General features: G+C 34.5%; 1 protein-coding gene across 1 annotated transcript; it reads right to left on the reverse strand.

Annotated features, from left to right (window-relative positions):
* tbx19 (T-box transcription factor 19) lies at positions 1-13,969 on the reverse strand. Its single transcript, XM_059570247.1, has 8 exons — positions 13,553-13,969; positions 11,165-11,429; positions 5,061-5,195; positions 4,665-4,726; positions 2,063-2,124; positions 1,769-1,957; positions 723-858; positions 1-639 (listed from the first exon to the last, which is right to left on the reverse strand). The coding sequence occupies exons 1-8, from the start codon at positions 13,780-13,782 to the stop codon at positions 402-404; spliced, it is 1,317 nt and encodes a 438-aa protein (XP_059426230.1). The 5' UTR covers positions 13,783-13,969; the 3' UTR covers positions 1-401.
* Positions 13,970-14,437: the final 468 nt, after the last annotated feature.

The following is a 14,437-nucleotide window of genomic DNA, read 5'->3' on the forward strand; positions in this document are numbered from 1 at the left end:
CTTTTGAACGTTAATGTACATTTATAATTATAGGACCGATGCTTTTATGCGAATTATTTCTTTTTTTAATCACCATGTGTGTTCTCTGGGAATTGAACCCATGACCTCTGCAGCTGTTAGATGATCACTGACTTTGACGACAACATTAACACAAAAGCTGTGCTCAGATCCATTGCAATGACTTAATATAATATACCAAAATACAATATTACGACAAGTTTACAACACACTGAAAGCACAAACAGTTTCAATTTTTCTACCATAAAAGATAAAAGAAGTTAGACAGAGAAATGGCTGATGGAGTCAATTGGGACAGGACCATTGACATGTCAGAACCAGCTGTACACTTACAATCTTCAAAGACCATGTACATTTCTTTCTTTGCAAATAAACGAGAACACTCAAAATGAGTGGGTGGAGACAGAAGGCCAGCTTAACCCGCCTACCCTACTGTGATTGGCTTGATCCACACGACCCTCAGAGCTGGTTGGTCCGTGGCCCTGCAGCAGAGAGCAGGGTGATGTTGAGGTGGAGCCTCCATCTCCGGGCTCCTCCTGGCTATGTGTGGCACTCACAATGCCCCCCGGAGGACTGGATGAGACCGTGCAACTGCTCACAGTCCACAGGCATGGATACTGACTGAAAATAACATCAGCTTATTCACTTATTGTTGGAAATATTGTCATATTACCTAAGAGTTAAAAGTCGGGTTTCTTTCTGACCTGCTGGCTCCAGGAGAGCTTGGAGCGGGCTGCACAGACAGCATCGCAGCAGGACCAGAAGACGACACACCTGTCCATCCCTCGTGACCAGAGAACATCTGCACAGCACCTGGACTCAGATTCTCAGATAGAGACACTTCAAAGAAAAATGAGAAAACTCAAGTGAGATAAAGAAAAAACTGACAACCAAAAAAACTTGAAGCGACACGATATGTAAACTATTTGTCAGTTTGGAGCCCCATTTACTTTTATTATAGAGAAATTAATGACTGGTACATTTTAAAACATTTCTCCTTTTATTTTACACAGGAGGAGGAAAGTCATACAAGTTTGAAACATGATGGTGAGTGAACAATTACTTGATTTAGGTTTTTAGATGAATTATTCCCTTAATACAGGGGTTCCCATTTGTTTTGTCAGCCAAACCCTTTGACCATAAAATACTTGGAAGGAACCCCAATATTTTAATATCACATTTGAATAATTTACAGACACATTTGCACATTTATGTTTTAATGATGACTGTTAATGGTTGCATATAAATATATTTTATAATTTAATATTTTTTTATTTAGTTTTACATTTAAATGTTACGTTTCTTTATTTTTAAAATGTGTATAGGTAGTATTTATAAAGTTTTAGCTTTCAGTTTTCGATTTTTAGTTATTTTAATAAGAATATTGATTGCTTCTGTTGTCCTCATTTGTAAGTCACTTTGGATAAAAGTGTCTGATAAATTACTAAAAATGACAAAATAATATATATAATACTGGTGAGATGCAGTACACTTTTATCCCAAATTTTTTTTAAATATTATGCAAATGTGAATATAAAGATAATCTAGAACTGTGTTCACTAATGTATTAAACTCACAGCACATACAGAAATAGAATTTGTGAGAAGCCGCCTTTACAGTGAACCCAAAATTCCGTTTTATTAATTATTAGCTTTTCATCAGCATACAATCCCCCTGCATTTCCTTCATAAACCCTGTCTTTCTACAAAAAGCATGACTGTCTATAAATACAGACATAATTAAACTGCACCTGAGTTATGGCCGTGGTGGTGATGATGGCGGGGCAGGTAGGGTGATGGGTAGGGGGCTGCTCGGTGCCCATGCAGGCCTGGGTAGTGTTTGTACCCATGATGGGGAGTGAGCGGTAAACCTCCTGGGTACGGAAAGTTCCCACCACTGGCAGAACACAGGGTGTCGGGATTTGATATGAACCATCCGCCTGCAGCCAACAAACAGACACCAATATGATTCACATGACAAAATGCTGTAAATATTTTTTAAATAAAGAAAAATAAATTTATAAATCAGAAAATGAATGACTAACAGTGCGGGATGCCCATATGCTGGTTTTCAGCTGGCAGTTCGAGATGATTCTTAGGATGGCTCCTATGGAGAGAGACAGCTTCATGCATGAGACAAACCTCACATATAGGACTAATATATCATAATGATTAATAATACACATAAATGAACCACATACACTATTGTTCAAGTTTGGGTTGGTAAGATTTTTTTCTTTTATGCTCATGTAACAAATGTATTCCTGTGATTTCAAAGCTGGATTTTCAGCATCATTACTCCAGTCTTCAGTGTCACATGATCCTTCAGAAATCATTCGAACATGCTGATTTGCTGCTCAGGAAACATTTCTTATTGTTATTTAATGAAAATAGCCATGTTGCTTATTTTCGTGAAAACTGATACATTTTTCTTTTACAGAATTCTTTGATGATGAATCACTAGAAACTGATTTTTTTTTGTACCAATTTAAATACCTTTACTTTCACTATTTTTTTAATAGCATGTGTTCACTTGTATGCATTACACAACTATTAAAAATACTGAACAGTATAATGTATCCAAGAGTACTTACATTATCATAATTTTGTTCACTGTTTATTTTCTTTTTAGGCACATCATGTGACACCTGTCAGGTTTTTACTGGATGTACATCTCACAGATAATAATCTCTCTTATACTTTTACTATTATCATGACAAATCACTTTCAATTTCATCAAACATTTTCTAATAATTTGATTAAATTTAGTATTCATATTTCACTGGTGTATGGACTGTGCTGTGTAATGCATATATATATATATATATATATATACATATACATATACAGTACAGACCAAAAGTTTGGAAACATTACTATTTTTAATGTTTTTGAAAGAAGTTTCTTCTGCTCATCAAGCCTGCATTTATTTGATCAAAAATACAGAATAAACAGTAATATTGTGAAATATTATTACACCTTAAAATAATAGTTTTCTATTTGAATATACTTAAAAAAAAATAATTTATTCCTGTGATGCAAAGCTGAATTTTCAGCATCATTACTCCAGCCTTTAGTGTCACATGTAACATCCAGTCTATCACATGATAATTTAGAAATCATTCTAATATTCTTATTTATTATGAGTGTTGGAAACAGTTCTGCTGTCTAATATATTTGATGAATAAAAGGTTAAAAAGAACTGCATTTATTCAAAAAATAAATAAATTCTAATAATATATATTCTAATAATATATTTTCTTTACTATCACTTTTTATCAATTTAACACATCCTTGCTGAATAAAAGTATTAATTTTATTTAAAAAAAAGAGAAAAATTACTGACCCCAAATTACTGACCAGTAGTGTATATTGTTATTACAAAATATTTATATTTTAAAAACATAGCTTATTTTTTTATTTTATTTTTTTTACTTGTTATTCATCAAAGTATCCTAAAAAAGTATCACATGTTCTGAAAAAATATTAAGCAGCAGAACTGTTTCCAACTTTGATAATGAATCATCATATTAGAATGATTTCTAAAGGATCATGTGATAATGATCCTAAAAATTCAGCTTTGCATCACAGAAATAAATGATAATTTAAAGTATAATAAATTTAAAAATTATTTTTATAATTGTAATAATATTTCACAATATTACTGTTTTTTCTGTATTTTTGATCAAATAAATGCAGGCTTGATGAGCAGAAGAAACTTCTTTCAAAAACATTAAAGATAGTAATGTTTCCAAACTTTTGGTCTGTACTGTATATATATATAACTTAAATAATCAAGTTTTATATCAAAATAGTATTTGTAGTACTCCCTTTAATTCTGAAATATTTTTCAATTGTCATGAATAAAATGTAACAATGCAAAATACTACAGTCCTAAAATATGTATTAATTATATATGCATATTATACCATTTGCTTTAGGCAAAATATAATTACTTTGGCCATACTTTATTAAGGTCAAATTCTTATTATTAACTCTCTATTAAGTATAGTATTAGCCTCAATAAATTTTTAATTTGCTGCTTATTAATAACAGCTTGTAAGGTAGTTAAATTTAGTTATGGGGTTGGATTAAGGGATGTAAAATATGGTCATGCAGAATTAGGTATTAATATGTGCTTTATAAGTATTAATAAACAGCCAATATGCTAGAAATATGCATGCTGTTAAGCAAGTTAACAGTGAGAAATGGTGAGAAACACGTTCATGAGATTCACCTTTAATAGTTTAAATTTTCTCTGTACAGTCTCACTTGAGTAGTGTTGTACCTCTGCTCTGGTGAAGTTATGACTACATATACTGGAGAACAGTAATTTAACACCAACATTATTGTGTAATATCTCACACATTCTTCACTGTAGCTGCTCGAAATCTCTCACTCTCACTTCACACTGCCTCTCCAACAAGCTCCTTTACTCACACACTCACTCGATTCAAAGCATAAATGTTTAATAATTGGTTGCTAATCATGGCTGATTTCGCACAGTCATGCTAGCTTGACTAGTCTAGCGCTAATGCCCGCTATGATATTATTATGAGTTGAAGTACACATTGTTAACTCAGTGAGAAAACTTATCTTCTGACACTGACTGTGTTTGTTGTTTAATGTCATTTAAACGAATAGTACCTTTCCTTTGCATCAAGGAAAGCTTTGGCAAATGGATTGTGCTTTATCTTCAGTGCAGTTATCTGTGAAAGGAGAAAGCATAGAGGATTGTGAGAGTAAAATATCTCACATAGTCATTATATTTTGGATTTAACAAAACATGACAGCTTTATTTTAAGGGTACAGTTCACCCAGAAAGATGTGGGTGTATACTGTAGTGCACAAGTTGTAGTAGGAGCTTGATTATTCACTTTCATTGCATGGGAAAGACTTTTCAAGGGCTATAGTAGTCAGAAATGTGACCTGTTTTTTGGAATGACTAAATCACAGAATTATTCAATTAACAGAATCCAAATTTTTAGGTGAATGATCTCGTTAGACATGTTGAACCAAAATATTTTGTGAAGATGCTCTTACCTCTTCATTCTGGTAGGCTGTTACAGCGATGAACTGCGTGTCTGTGAAAGAGATGTTGGTGACCATCCTGTGGCTGCCTCCTACACGAACAATATGAATCTGAGGCTCGTACTTATGGAGAGAATTCAGCATGATCTGGAGCAAGAGAAGAGAAGAGAAGAGAAGATTATTACAGAAGATTGTAAGATCTATTAACACACCAAATCAAGGTTCGTACTGTACTATTATATGTTTTAAAATGAATTTTAAATGAGGTATCAAACAGGATGCAAAACGGCAAAGGTTTTGAATGTAAAGAAGAATTATCAACACATCCTTAGCATTTTATACAACTGTTGTAAATGGGTATAATACATTTAATTTTTCAGCTATGAGTGCACAAACATTACATATCAAATATTTTACACATAATATGTCCATTTAATATATTTTAAAGTGTAATGTATTCCTTTGATGGTGAATCTTAATTTACTCCAGTCTTCAGTGTCACATGATCCTTCAGAAATCATTCGAATATGCTGATATGCTGCTCAAGAAACGTTTTTGTTAGATTAAAAGTTTTAATGTCGAATTAGTTGTTAAATTACATTACATTTATTCATTTAGCAGACGCTTTTATCCAAAGCGACTTACAAATGAGGACGGTGGAAGCAATTAAAAACAACAAAAAGAGCAATGATATATACAGTACAGACCAAAAGTTTGGACACACCTTCTCATTCAAAGAGTTTTCTTTATTTTCATGACTATGAAAATTGTAGATTCACACTGAAGGCATCAAAACTATGAATTAACACATGTGGAATTATATATGGAATTATATACATAACAAAAAAGTGTGAAACAACTGAAAATATGTCATATTCTAGGTTTTTCAAAGTAGCCACCTATTGCTTTGATTACTGCTTTGCACACTCTTGGCATTCTCTTGATGAGCTTCAAGAGGTAGTCACCTGAAATGGTCTTCCAACAGTCTTGAAGGAGTTCCCTGAGAGATGCTTAGCACTTGTTGGCCCTTTTGCCTTCTGTCTGCGGTCCAGCTCACCCCTAAACCACTTAAAACCTTCTTGGTCAAATAGCCCTTGATGCCTTCAGTGTGACTCTACAATTTTCATAGTCATGAAAATAAAGAAAACTCTTTGAATGAGAATGTGTGTCCAAACTTTTGGTCTGTACTGTAAGTGTATATATGTTTTGTGTATATATATATATATATATATATATATATATATATATATATATATATCTATATCTATATCTATATCTATATCTATATCTATATCTATATCTATATAGATAGATAGATAGATAGATAGATAGATAGATAGATAGATAGATAGATAGATAGATAGATAGATAGATAGATAGATAGATAGATAGATAGATAGATAGATAGATAGATAGATAGATATAGATATATATATATATATATATATATATATATATATATATATATATATATATATATATATATATATATATATATATATATATATATATATATATATATATATATATATATATATATATATATATATAGTACAGACCAAAAGTTTGGAAACATTACTATTTTTTATGTTTTTGAAAGAAGTTTCTTCTGCTTATCAAGCCTGCATTTATTTGATTTTTTTTATTTTTTTATTTGATTTGATTTTTTTTTACTTTTTATTCATCAAAGTATCCTAAAAAAGTATCACATGTTCTGAAAAAATATTAAGCTGCAGAACTGTTTCCAACTTTGATAATGAATCATGATCCTTTAGAAATTATTCTAATATGAAGTGATAATGATCCTAAAAATTCAGCTTTGCATCACAGAAATAAATAATTTAAAGTATAATAAATTTAAAAACAATTATTTTAAATTGTAATAATATATAATATTACTTTTTTTCTGTATTTTTGATCAAATAAATGCAGGCTTAATGAGCAGAAGAAACTTCTTTCAAAAACATTAAAAATAGTAATGTTTCCAAACTTTTGGTCTGTACTGTATATATATATATATATATATATATATATATATATATATATATATATATATATATATATATATATATATATATATATATATATATATATATACACACACACACACACACACAATTGCATAATAAATTAAAATAAAATACAAAAAGATTAGAAGGGTAGTTCGAATTTTTTTTTTTAAGAATAGAATTAGAATATTGTGTGCTAAAGTTAAAGAGTCAAATAAAGATGGAAGAGATGGGTTTTAAGCCGATTCTTGAAGATGGCTAAGGACTCAGCTGCTCAGATTGAGTTGGGGAGGTAACAGGAGGAAACAGTCCATAAAGTGACTTTGTGCTTCTTTGGGATGGCACAATCAAGCAACATTCACTTGCAGAATGCAAGCTTCTAGAGGGCACATAAGTCTGAAGTAATGAATTTAGGTAAATGGGTGCAGAGCCAGTGGTAGTTTTGTAGGCAAACATCAATGCCTTGAATTTTATGCGAGCAGCTATTGGAAGCCAGTGCAAATTGATAAACAAAGGTGTGACGTGTATTCTTTTTGGCTCATTAAAAATTAATCTTGCTACCATGTTCTGGATTAATTGTAAAGGTTTGATAGAACTGGCTGGAAGACCTGCTTAGAGAGCATTGCAATAGTCCAGCCTGGACAGAACAAGAGCTTGAACAAGGAGTTGTGCAGCATGTTCTGAAAGAAAGGGTCTGATCTTCTTGATGTTGAATAAAGCAAATCAAATCAGCTGATCATCAATCATAACTCCAAAGCTTCTGGGTGTTTTTGAAGGAGTTCTGGTTGATGTGCCTAACTGGATGGTGAAATTGTGATGAAACTATGGGTTTGCTGGAACCACAAGCAGTTCTGTCTTGGCAAGGTTGAGTTGAAGGTGATGGTCCATCATCCAGCAAGAAATGTCTGTTAGACAAGCTGAGATGCGAATAGCTACCGTCGGATCATCAGGATGGAATAAAAGGTAGAGTTGAGTGTCATCAGCATAGCAGTGATATGAAAAGCCTTGGTTTGGAATGACAGAACCTAGTGATGCCATGTAGACAGAGAAGAGAAGTGGTCCAAGAACTGAGCCCTGAGGCACCTCAGTAGTTAGATGTTGTGACTTGGACACCTCACCTCTCCAAGATACTTTGAAGGACTTATCTGATAGGCAAGACTCAAACCACTGAAGTGTGGTTCCTGAGATGCCCTTTGCCAGTATGGGTTGATAGGAGGATCTGGTGGTTAACCGTGTCAAAAGCAGCGGACAGATCAAGCAGGATAAGTACTGAAGATTTGGATTCCTCTCTTGCCAGTCTTAGGGCTTCAACAACTGAGAGCAAGGCCGTCTCAGTTGAATGTCCACTTATGAAGCCAGATTGGTTGCTGTCAAGGAGGTTGTTCTGTGTCAGAAATGCAAAGACTTGGTTGAACACAGCTTGTTCAAGTGTTTTAGCAATGAAAGGAAGAAGAGAAACTGGTCTGTAGTAAAAGAGATGGGTTGAGGTTGGGTTTCTTAAGTGGTGGAATGAATAATAAATAATTGTAATGATTCTAATAATAATGTCAACATATTTGTATAAAGTTACCTGACATGGTGGCTATTTTGCAGTGCTGTATGGCAAAAATTGTTTTGATGGATGTGCTAATTATTTTGATAGTACCAAACTTGGATAGTTCACCCAAAAATGAAAATCCTGTCATCATTTAATCACCCTAAAGTTGTTCCAAACCTGTATGACTGACTTTCTTCTGCTGAACATAAAAGAAGATAATTTTAAAGAATGTTGGTAACTAAATGGCTGATGATAGCCACTGACTTCAATAGTATTTTTTCCAAACTATGGAAGTCAATAGCTATCATCAACTGTTTGGTTACCAACATTACTTAAAGTTGTCATATGACGTTGCTAAAAAAACAAAACATTATTGTGTGTATTTGGTGTAATGCAATGTGTTGATGCGGTTTAAGGTTTAAAAAATACCACATTATTTTCCACAACACTGTACATTATTGTTGCTCCTCTATGCCCCGTGTTTACAAAGCTCATCGGTCTGAAAAGAGGTGTGCTCTGATTGGCCAGCTATCCAGTGCATTGTGATTGGCTGAATGCCTCAAGTGTGTGACGGATATGTTACGCCCCTTACCATACTGTGATGTCGTGTCCCGGCACAACGGGAAAAAACAATAAAACCAATTACAAACAAGGCATTTTTTGCATTCCGTGGGGACATAATTATTGATTATAATGACTCTTTTTACGCGTCGTGTTTATATAAACAGCCTTTGTTCACAGCCGGCACTGTAGGCTACTCTCCCAGGAAACAGTCCTCTATAAAAATGCTGCACACACCCTGATTATTTGGGTTGAACTGTTCTGGAACGGTGTTGTAAATACAACTTAACAACTGATTTCTAATTGTGTTCTCTTTTAGAAGACCAAACAAAGTAATTTCGCTTTCACAATGAAACACACAGGGTCTCCACGACATGACGGCAGCAGCAACAACACTACAGCAAGAATAATAGTTACACCTACTTTCTTTGCGTGAACATTTGGGTGGTGTTATGCAAATCTTCCCACACCGTGACAGAGTTGTGAGGGCGTGTTTAAACGAGGCATTTTAGGAGGGCGTGAACGAGTCTTAACTTATTATTATATTATTATAAAGAATATCTCTTTGGGTTTGAGACTTTAGTCTTTGAAACTTTAGGGATCTTATCTATTCACGAACAGCTTGTAACACTCCAAAGAGAAAGGAAAACTTGAAACGGCATCATATAACCCCTTTAAAATATCTTCTTTTCGTGTTCAACAGCTGAAAGAACCTCATTTAGTTTTTGAGCTACTTGAAAGGGAGTAAATGATGACATGATTTTCATTTTTGCATGAACTATCCTACTAAGAATAATAAGTCTAATCAGATAAGAATAAATGTATTTTGTCAATACGTAATTATTTATGCCATAAAAAGTTGGATTAGAACTGTGCCATAGCATTCCAAGTCATCAGCTGAAAATTCGGACAGTAACACTATACTGTGTATTGGTAGGTCTTTACATTTAGATACTTCATTGTCTGTGTTTTTTTTTTTTTTTTTTTTTTTTTTTTTTTGAGTGTGTGTGCGAAAAATTCTTCGGATGACTGCAGTGACCACATCAAGCATGGATAAATCTATGGACTGAATTCTGAGAAAGAGACGGATGGAACGAGAGAGAAAAGCAGCATTTTTTTTTTTTACTCTAATTGGTAGATTACAATGACTGATGAGGGGCAGGTACTCATCCGCATGGCTACAGGGGACATAAAGGGCTTTGTTTGCTTTTCTGTCCCCGCTGCCTTTTTTAATATGTTGCCTTTTTGAACATCTAAGGACTGATGGCTAAATTAATTTTGCATAGAAAAAACAGAGGTAATTACCATAATGTACAACTAACCACAGCAATTATTTCATTTAGAGCTGGTTCTCTCTCATCGTCCTCTTCGCTGCCAGCTCTGCGTTTAAAAACCCCGGTAAATAGGGAACAGACAGGAATAGAGGAGAAGAGGATGGGTGGCGGGGAGGGCGCAGGGGAGGGGTCATGTAAATACCAATAATAATTTGGTGGCGGAGTCATACTCGAATGGAGCGGGCTGGAGCACCTCGCAGCGGCCCCGCTGAAAGCCAGGATGGCTAGCTGAAGTAGACCACTCTCTGTCTGAACGGCAGGAAGTGCATTAAATGAGAAAAGTGGCAATTAAGAGCTGTTTATTCCTGTTTACATGCAGTCCCTGCTGAACAAAGGGGCTCCATAGGTGAAGTGGATGCAGAGGAGCGCACTAATTGTATAAATGCACACTTGAAATTTCCCTGTGGCAGCGCACAGGGTGATTAAAGGCAGGCCAAGACTCCTAAAAGCTACAGAAGCCTGTATGGACACACAAGAGCCCAGAGAGGCTACTCAAGATTACGGAACGGGTCACATACGGCATTACACACCTGTACAACATGAGTGTTACATGTGAGTAATGTGCAGGGGGACTTTGTTTTCTCAGACTTTTAACTGGGAATGATTAAGTTGAGAAATCGGCCGAAGAAAATGCAGTGGGAACTTTTTGTCTGGTATGTGTCAGCATGTCAGCACCTGTCCGCCTCCATTGAGTTTGTTGGTTAGTTTGACTTTGTTGAAGGACACCGGGGCCTTCATCCAGTGGGCACCGAAGTTGGGTGAGTCGGGGTGGATGTAGACGCAGCTGTGACTGTGAGGCTCAGGTTTGCCCGCAGGAACCCACTCGCCGTTCACGTACTTCCAGCGGTGACCGTCTGCAGGGCTGAAGTCCAGCAGGAACGAATACATGGCGTTGGGATCCAGACCCGTCACGCTGACTTTCAGAACTGGAAACATCCTCCTACAAAGGACAGAAGAATGCTTGCTAGATCTAAAATAAATAAATAAATAAATCAAGCTTTTTCAAAGCTGTAAATAAAATGAAGGTTACCAGAGTTTGTTTACAAGGAAATACTATTTCAGTCTTTCCCATTTTAAAATTTCCCCGTTTAAATCAACGTAGTTTCTTGGTAATTATTTGTGAAATTTGCTAGGAATTTCTGAGTGAAAAGTGTTTCTGAACCAGTTAAAATACAGATTTTTTGATGAGTTGATGGTGCATTGCACAAAAGATTATTTCACTCTTAAAAAAGCGCTTCTAAAAAGGGTTTTCAAAGCAATGACTAAGAACCATTTTGAACCTGAACGGTTCTTAAAAGAACCTTTTCTTTTCTTCTTAGTGTAAACAACATTTTAATAATCTAAAGAATTTTTTTTCCCACTAAAAATAACCTTTGTGGAATAAAAAGGTTATGTGGATGTTAAAGGTTCTCCATGGAACCATCAATGCCAATAAAAGACAATTATATTTAAGTGTTCTTCAGATAAAGATTAAAAATGGTGCACTGAAAGGTTCTTTAGGGAACCCAAAATGGTTCTTCTATGCCATTGCTGCTACAAAACAAAAAACACAAGATATTTGTGTTATATTTATTTCAAAGTATCTTTTTTTATAAGTGTAGGAACAAACTTTTGAAACATCTTGTGCATTTAAATTAAATTCTCTTTTGTCCATACAATGAAACTCAAAGGTTTCCACAACTGACATGGACCATCTTCTTTTGTTTCCATATAAAGAAGAAATCAAAGAGTTTACATTTTGGGATTTTACATTTTTACATCTTTTTAAGACACAATATCTTATCTATCCAAAAACTGTCACACACTCACATACATGATTAAAAAGTTATCCCCAACAATGATTCACACTGCCTGCCTTAACTTTACAAGCATGAACTTCATGAGAGGTTGGACGCTAGTCATTTTCCACTTTTTTTCCCCCATGATTATTTTTTATGGATGAGAACACGTTTAAGAGGGGCTGCAAATGGAAGGACACCCACCTGCAGAGCTGACCTGTAACTACTGAATGAGTTGGTCAAGTCACCCTTCAGCTCGATAACACCACAACAAGCCTTTTCAATTAAATTAATCTGCCTGTTCCAAAAACCATAACACCACCAAGTGCCAATACCAGCAACACAAAATGATCAACCTGCTTGGGGATGACCAGGCATTTTAATAGAAAAACAGATAGATAACTGGACCATGGGGACATAGTTTAATTTTATTAATGAGAACACTTCTAAAAAAATAACACTAAAATTACGACTGATAAATTAATAAACTTTTTTTATATGGATGAAGACTAACACAATTGTTTTCAGCATTTAGATTCAAACTCAAATCACATCGACATTTTTCTGTTCTCTTGAGAAACAATATTACATGTTTACACTGGCCCCTAAAAGTTTTAAGATACCCAAGTAATATTTAAAAATGCTTGAATGTCATTGCATTGGCGTCTGCAACCCCCTTTTTTTTCCATGACCAACTTTTCTGAGACATTTTTGAAAAATTGAATTGAAGTTTTTGGTATAGTATAAATATTGTTTAATCATATAAAAACCTAATAGGCTATCTTTTGTGGAAAAAGTTTTGCTTTAAAATAAATGTCACTTGATTTTATATTTTGTTAAATAATGTAAACATCATAATAAATAATAATAGCCTACTAATTTCATTGTCCGAATATTTCATTGGGGTAACGTTATGTACGTGTTAAAAAAAAAAAAAAATCTAAAAACTTCTAAATTTGATAAACATCTGACAAATTAATAAACATTTTCATAAGGATCCAAACTAACGCAATTGTTTTTAAAGTTTAGATTCAAACTATCACATTGACGCGAATGGCATATTTCTTTACTAATTTCTTTACTAATCTTTATACTAATTATTAACTATAACCACATGTTCTTTAATGTATAAACAATAAGAACTTGTAATTTACTTGAATGTAAGAATTTGAATGTCATTTGTGAAAAATAAACCGTAGGTTTATAAAAAAACAAATGTTATTAACAAACACCACTGCTTTCACAAGACTTTTACAGCTTTGGCATCAGGTTCATGGAGGCTCACCTGCCGTTCTTGGTCACAATCATCTCATTGGTCACTTCTTTGAATTTCCTCCAGAGTTCGGAATCTTCCAGGGTGACTTTGAGCTGTTTCTCAGTGGGGTCTCCCTTCTCTCGGCCGGCCTGTAACTCGCTCTCAACGACGCTCAGCAGTCTGGTGATGCAGCAGTCGTTGGTGCCCCGAGCACCGGTCACCGCTCCGCCGCCGCTCCTAAGCTCTTCCTCTACCTTCATGAGTGACGGGCAAATCTCACACGCGCTTGACAAGTACAAAATAACTTTAACTTTAGCTTTCTAGAATTTATGAGAAGATTTAGACGTAACGTTGTGCCTAACACAACTTTAGGACGGCTTCAATCATAGAAAAACGACTCTCTTTAGTAGGAGGTGTGTGTGTGTTTGATCTGATCCTTCAGCTCTCTGCGACCACCTGTTCTTATGACCGGAGGATACACGTGCAGTCACGTGGGCTTCTCCAATTAAGTGATTCTTTCGCAACCCATTGTTTTCAGTTCAAATCCCACTTTAATATTCTACATTAACGTTTATTTTCAGTATTCACATTTATATTTTTTAGAAATATTATGCTGTTTAAATAAAAGGAAAAACCTTCGCAGAAAGTTCAAAAGGAAACTTACAGGCATAACCCTTCAGAGAGAAAAATAAACGTATGATAAACGCTACCTTAACTCAAGCAAAAGAATGAAAAACATGATGGACAGTCACGCTCCGGATTTGTTTTATGTATATAGGCTATACTGCAAATATAAAATGACTTCTGATGTTCTTCTTTTTCAGAACCATGGACAGCTCGTCATTTTAATTACATTTTATTTTTGTGTGTGCGCAAAATGTAGGCCTATCAAAATTTGAACTGTATTAACGGCGT

Source organism: Carassius carassius, chromosome 17 (assembly GCF_963082965.1).
Source record: "Carassius carassius chromosome 17, fCarCar2.1, whole genome shotgun sequence".
NCBI classification, from domain to species: domain Eukaryota; kingdom Metazoa; phylum Chordata; class Actinopteri; order Cypriniformes; family Cyprinidae; genus Carassius; species Carassius carassius.

Bases quoted from the DNA above. Each gene is read 5' to 3' on its own strand.
- tbx19 (XM_059570247.1), bottom strand. From the start codon at position 13,782: ATGAAGGTAGAGGAAGAGCTTAGGAGCGGCGGCGGAGCGGTGACCGGT. The intron at 11,430-13,552 runs GTGAGCCTCCAT...TGTCCTTTGTAG, and splicing joins ATTGTGACCAAGAACGGCAG to GAGGATGTTTCCAGTTCTGA. The intron at 5,196-11,164 runs GTGCTGACATGC...CTCTTGCTCCAG, and splicing joins AACTCAATGGAGGCGGACAG to ATCATGCTGAATTCTCTCCA.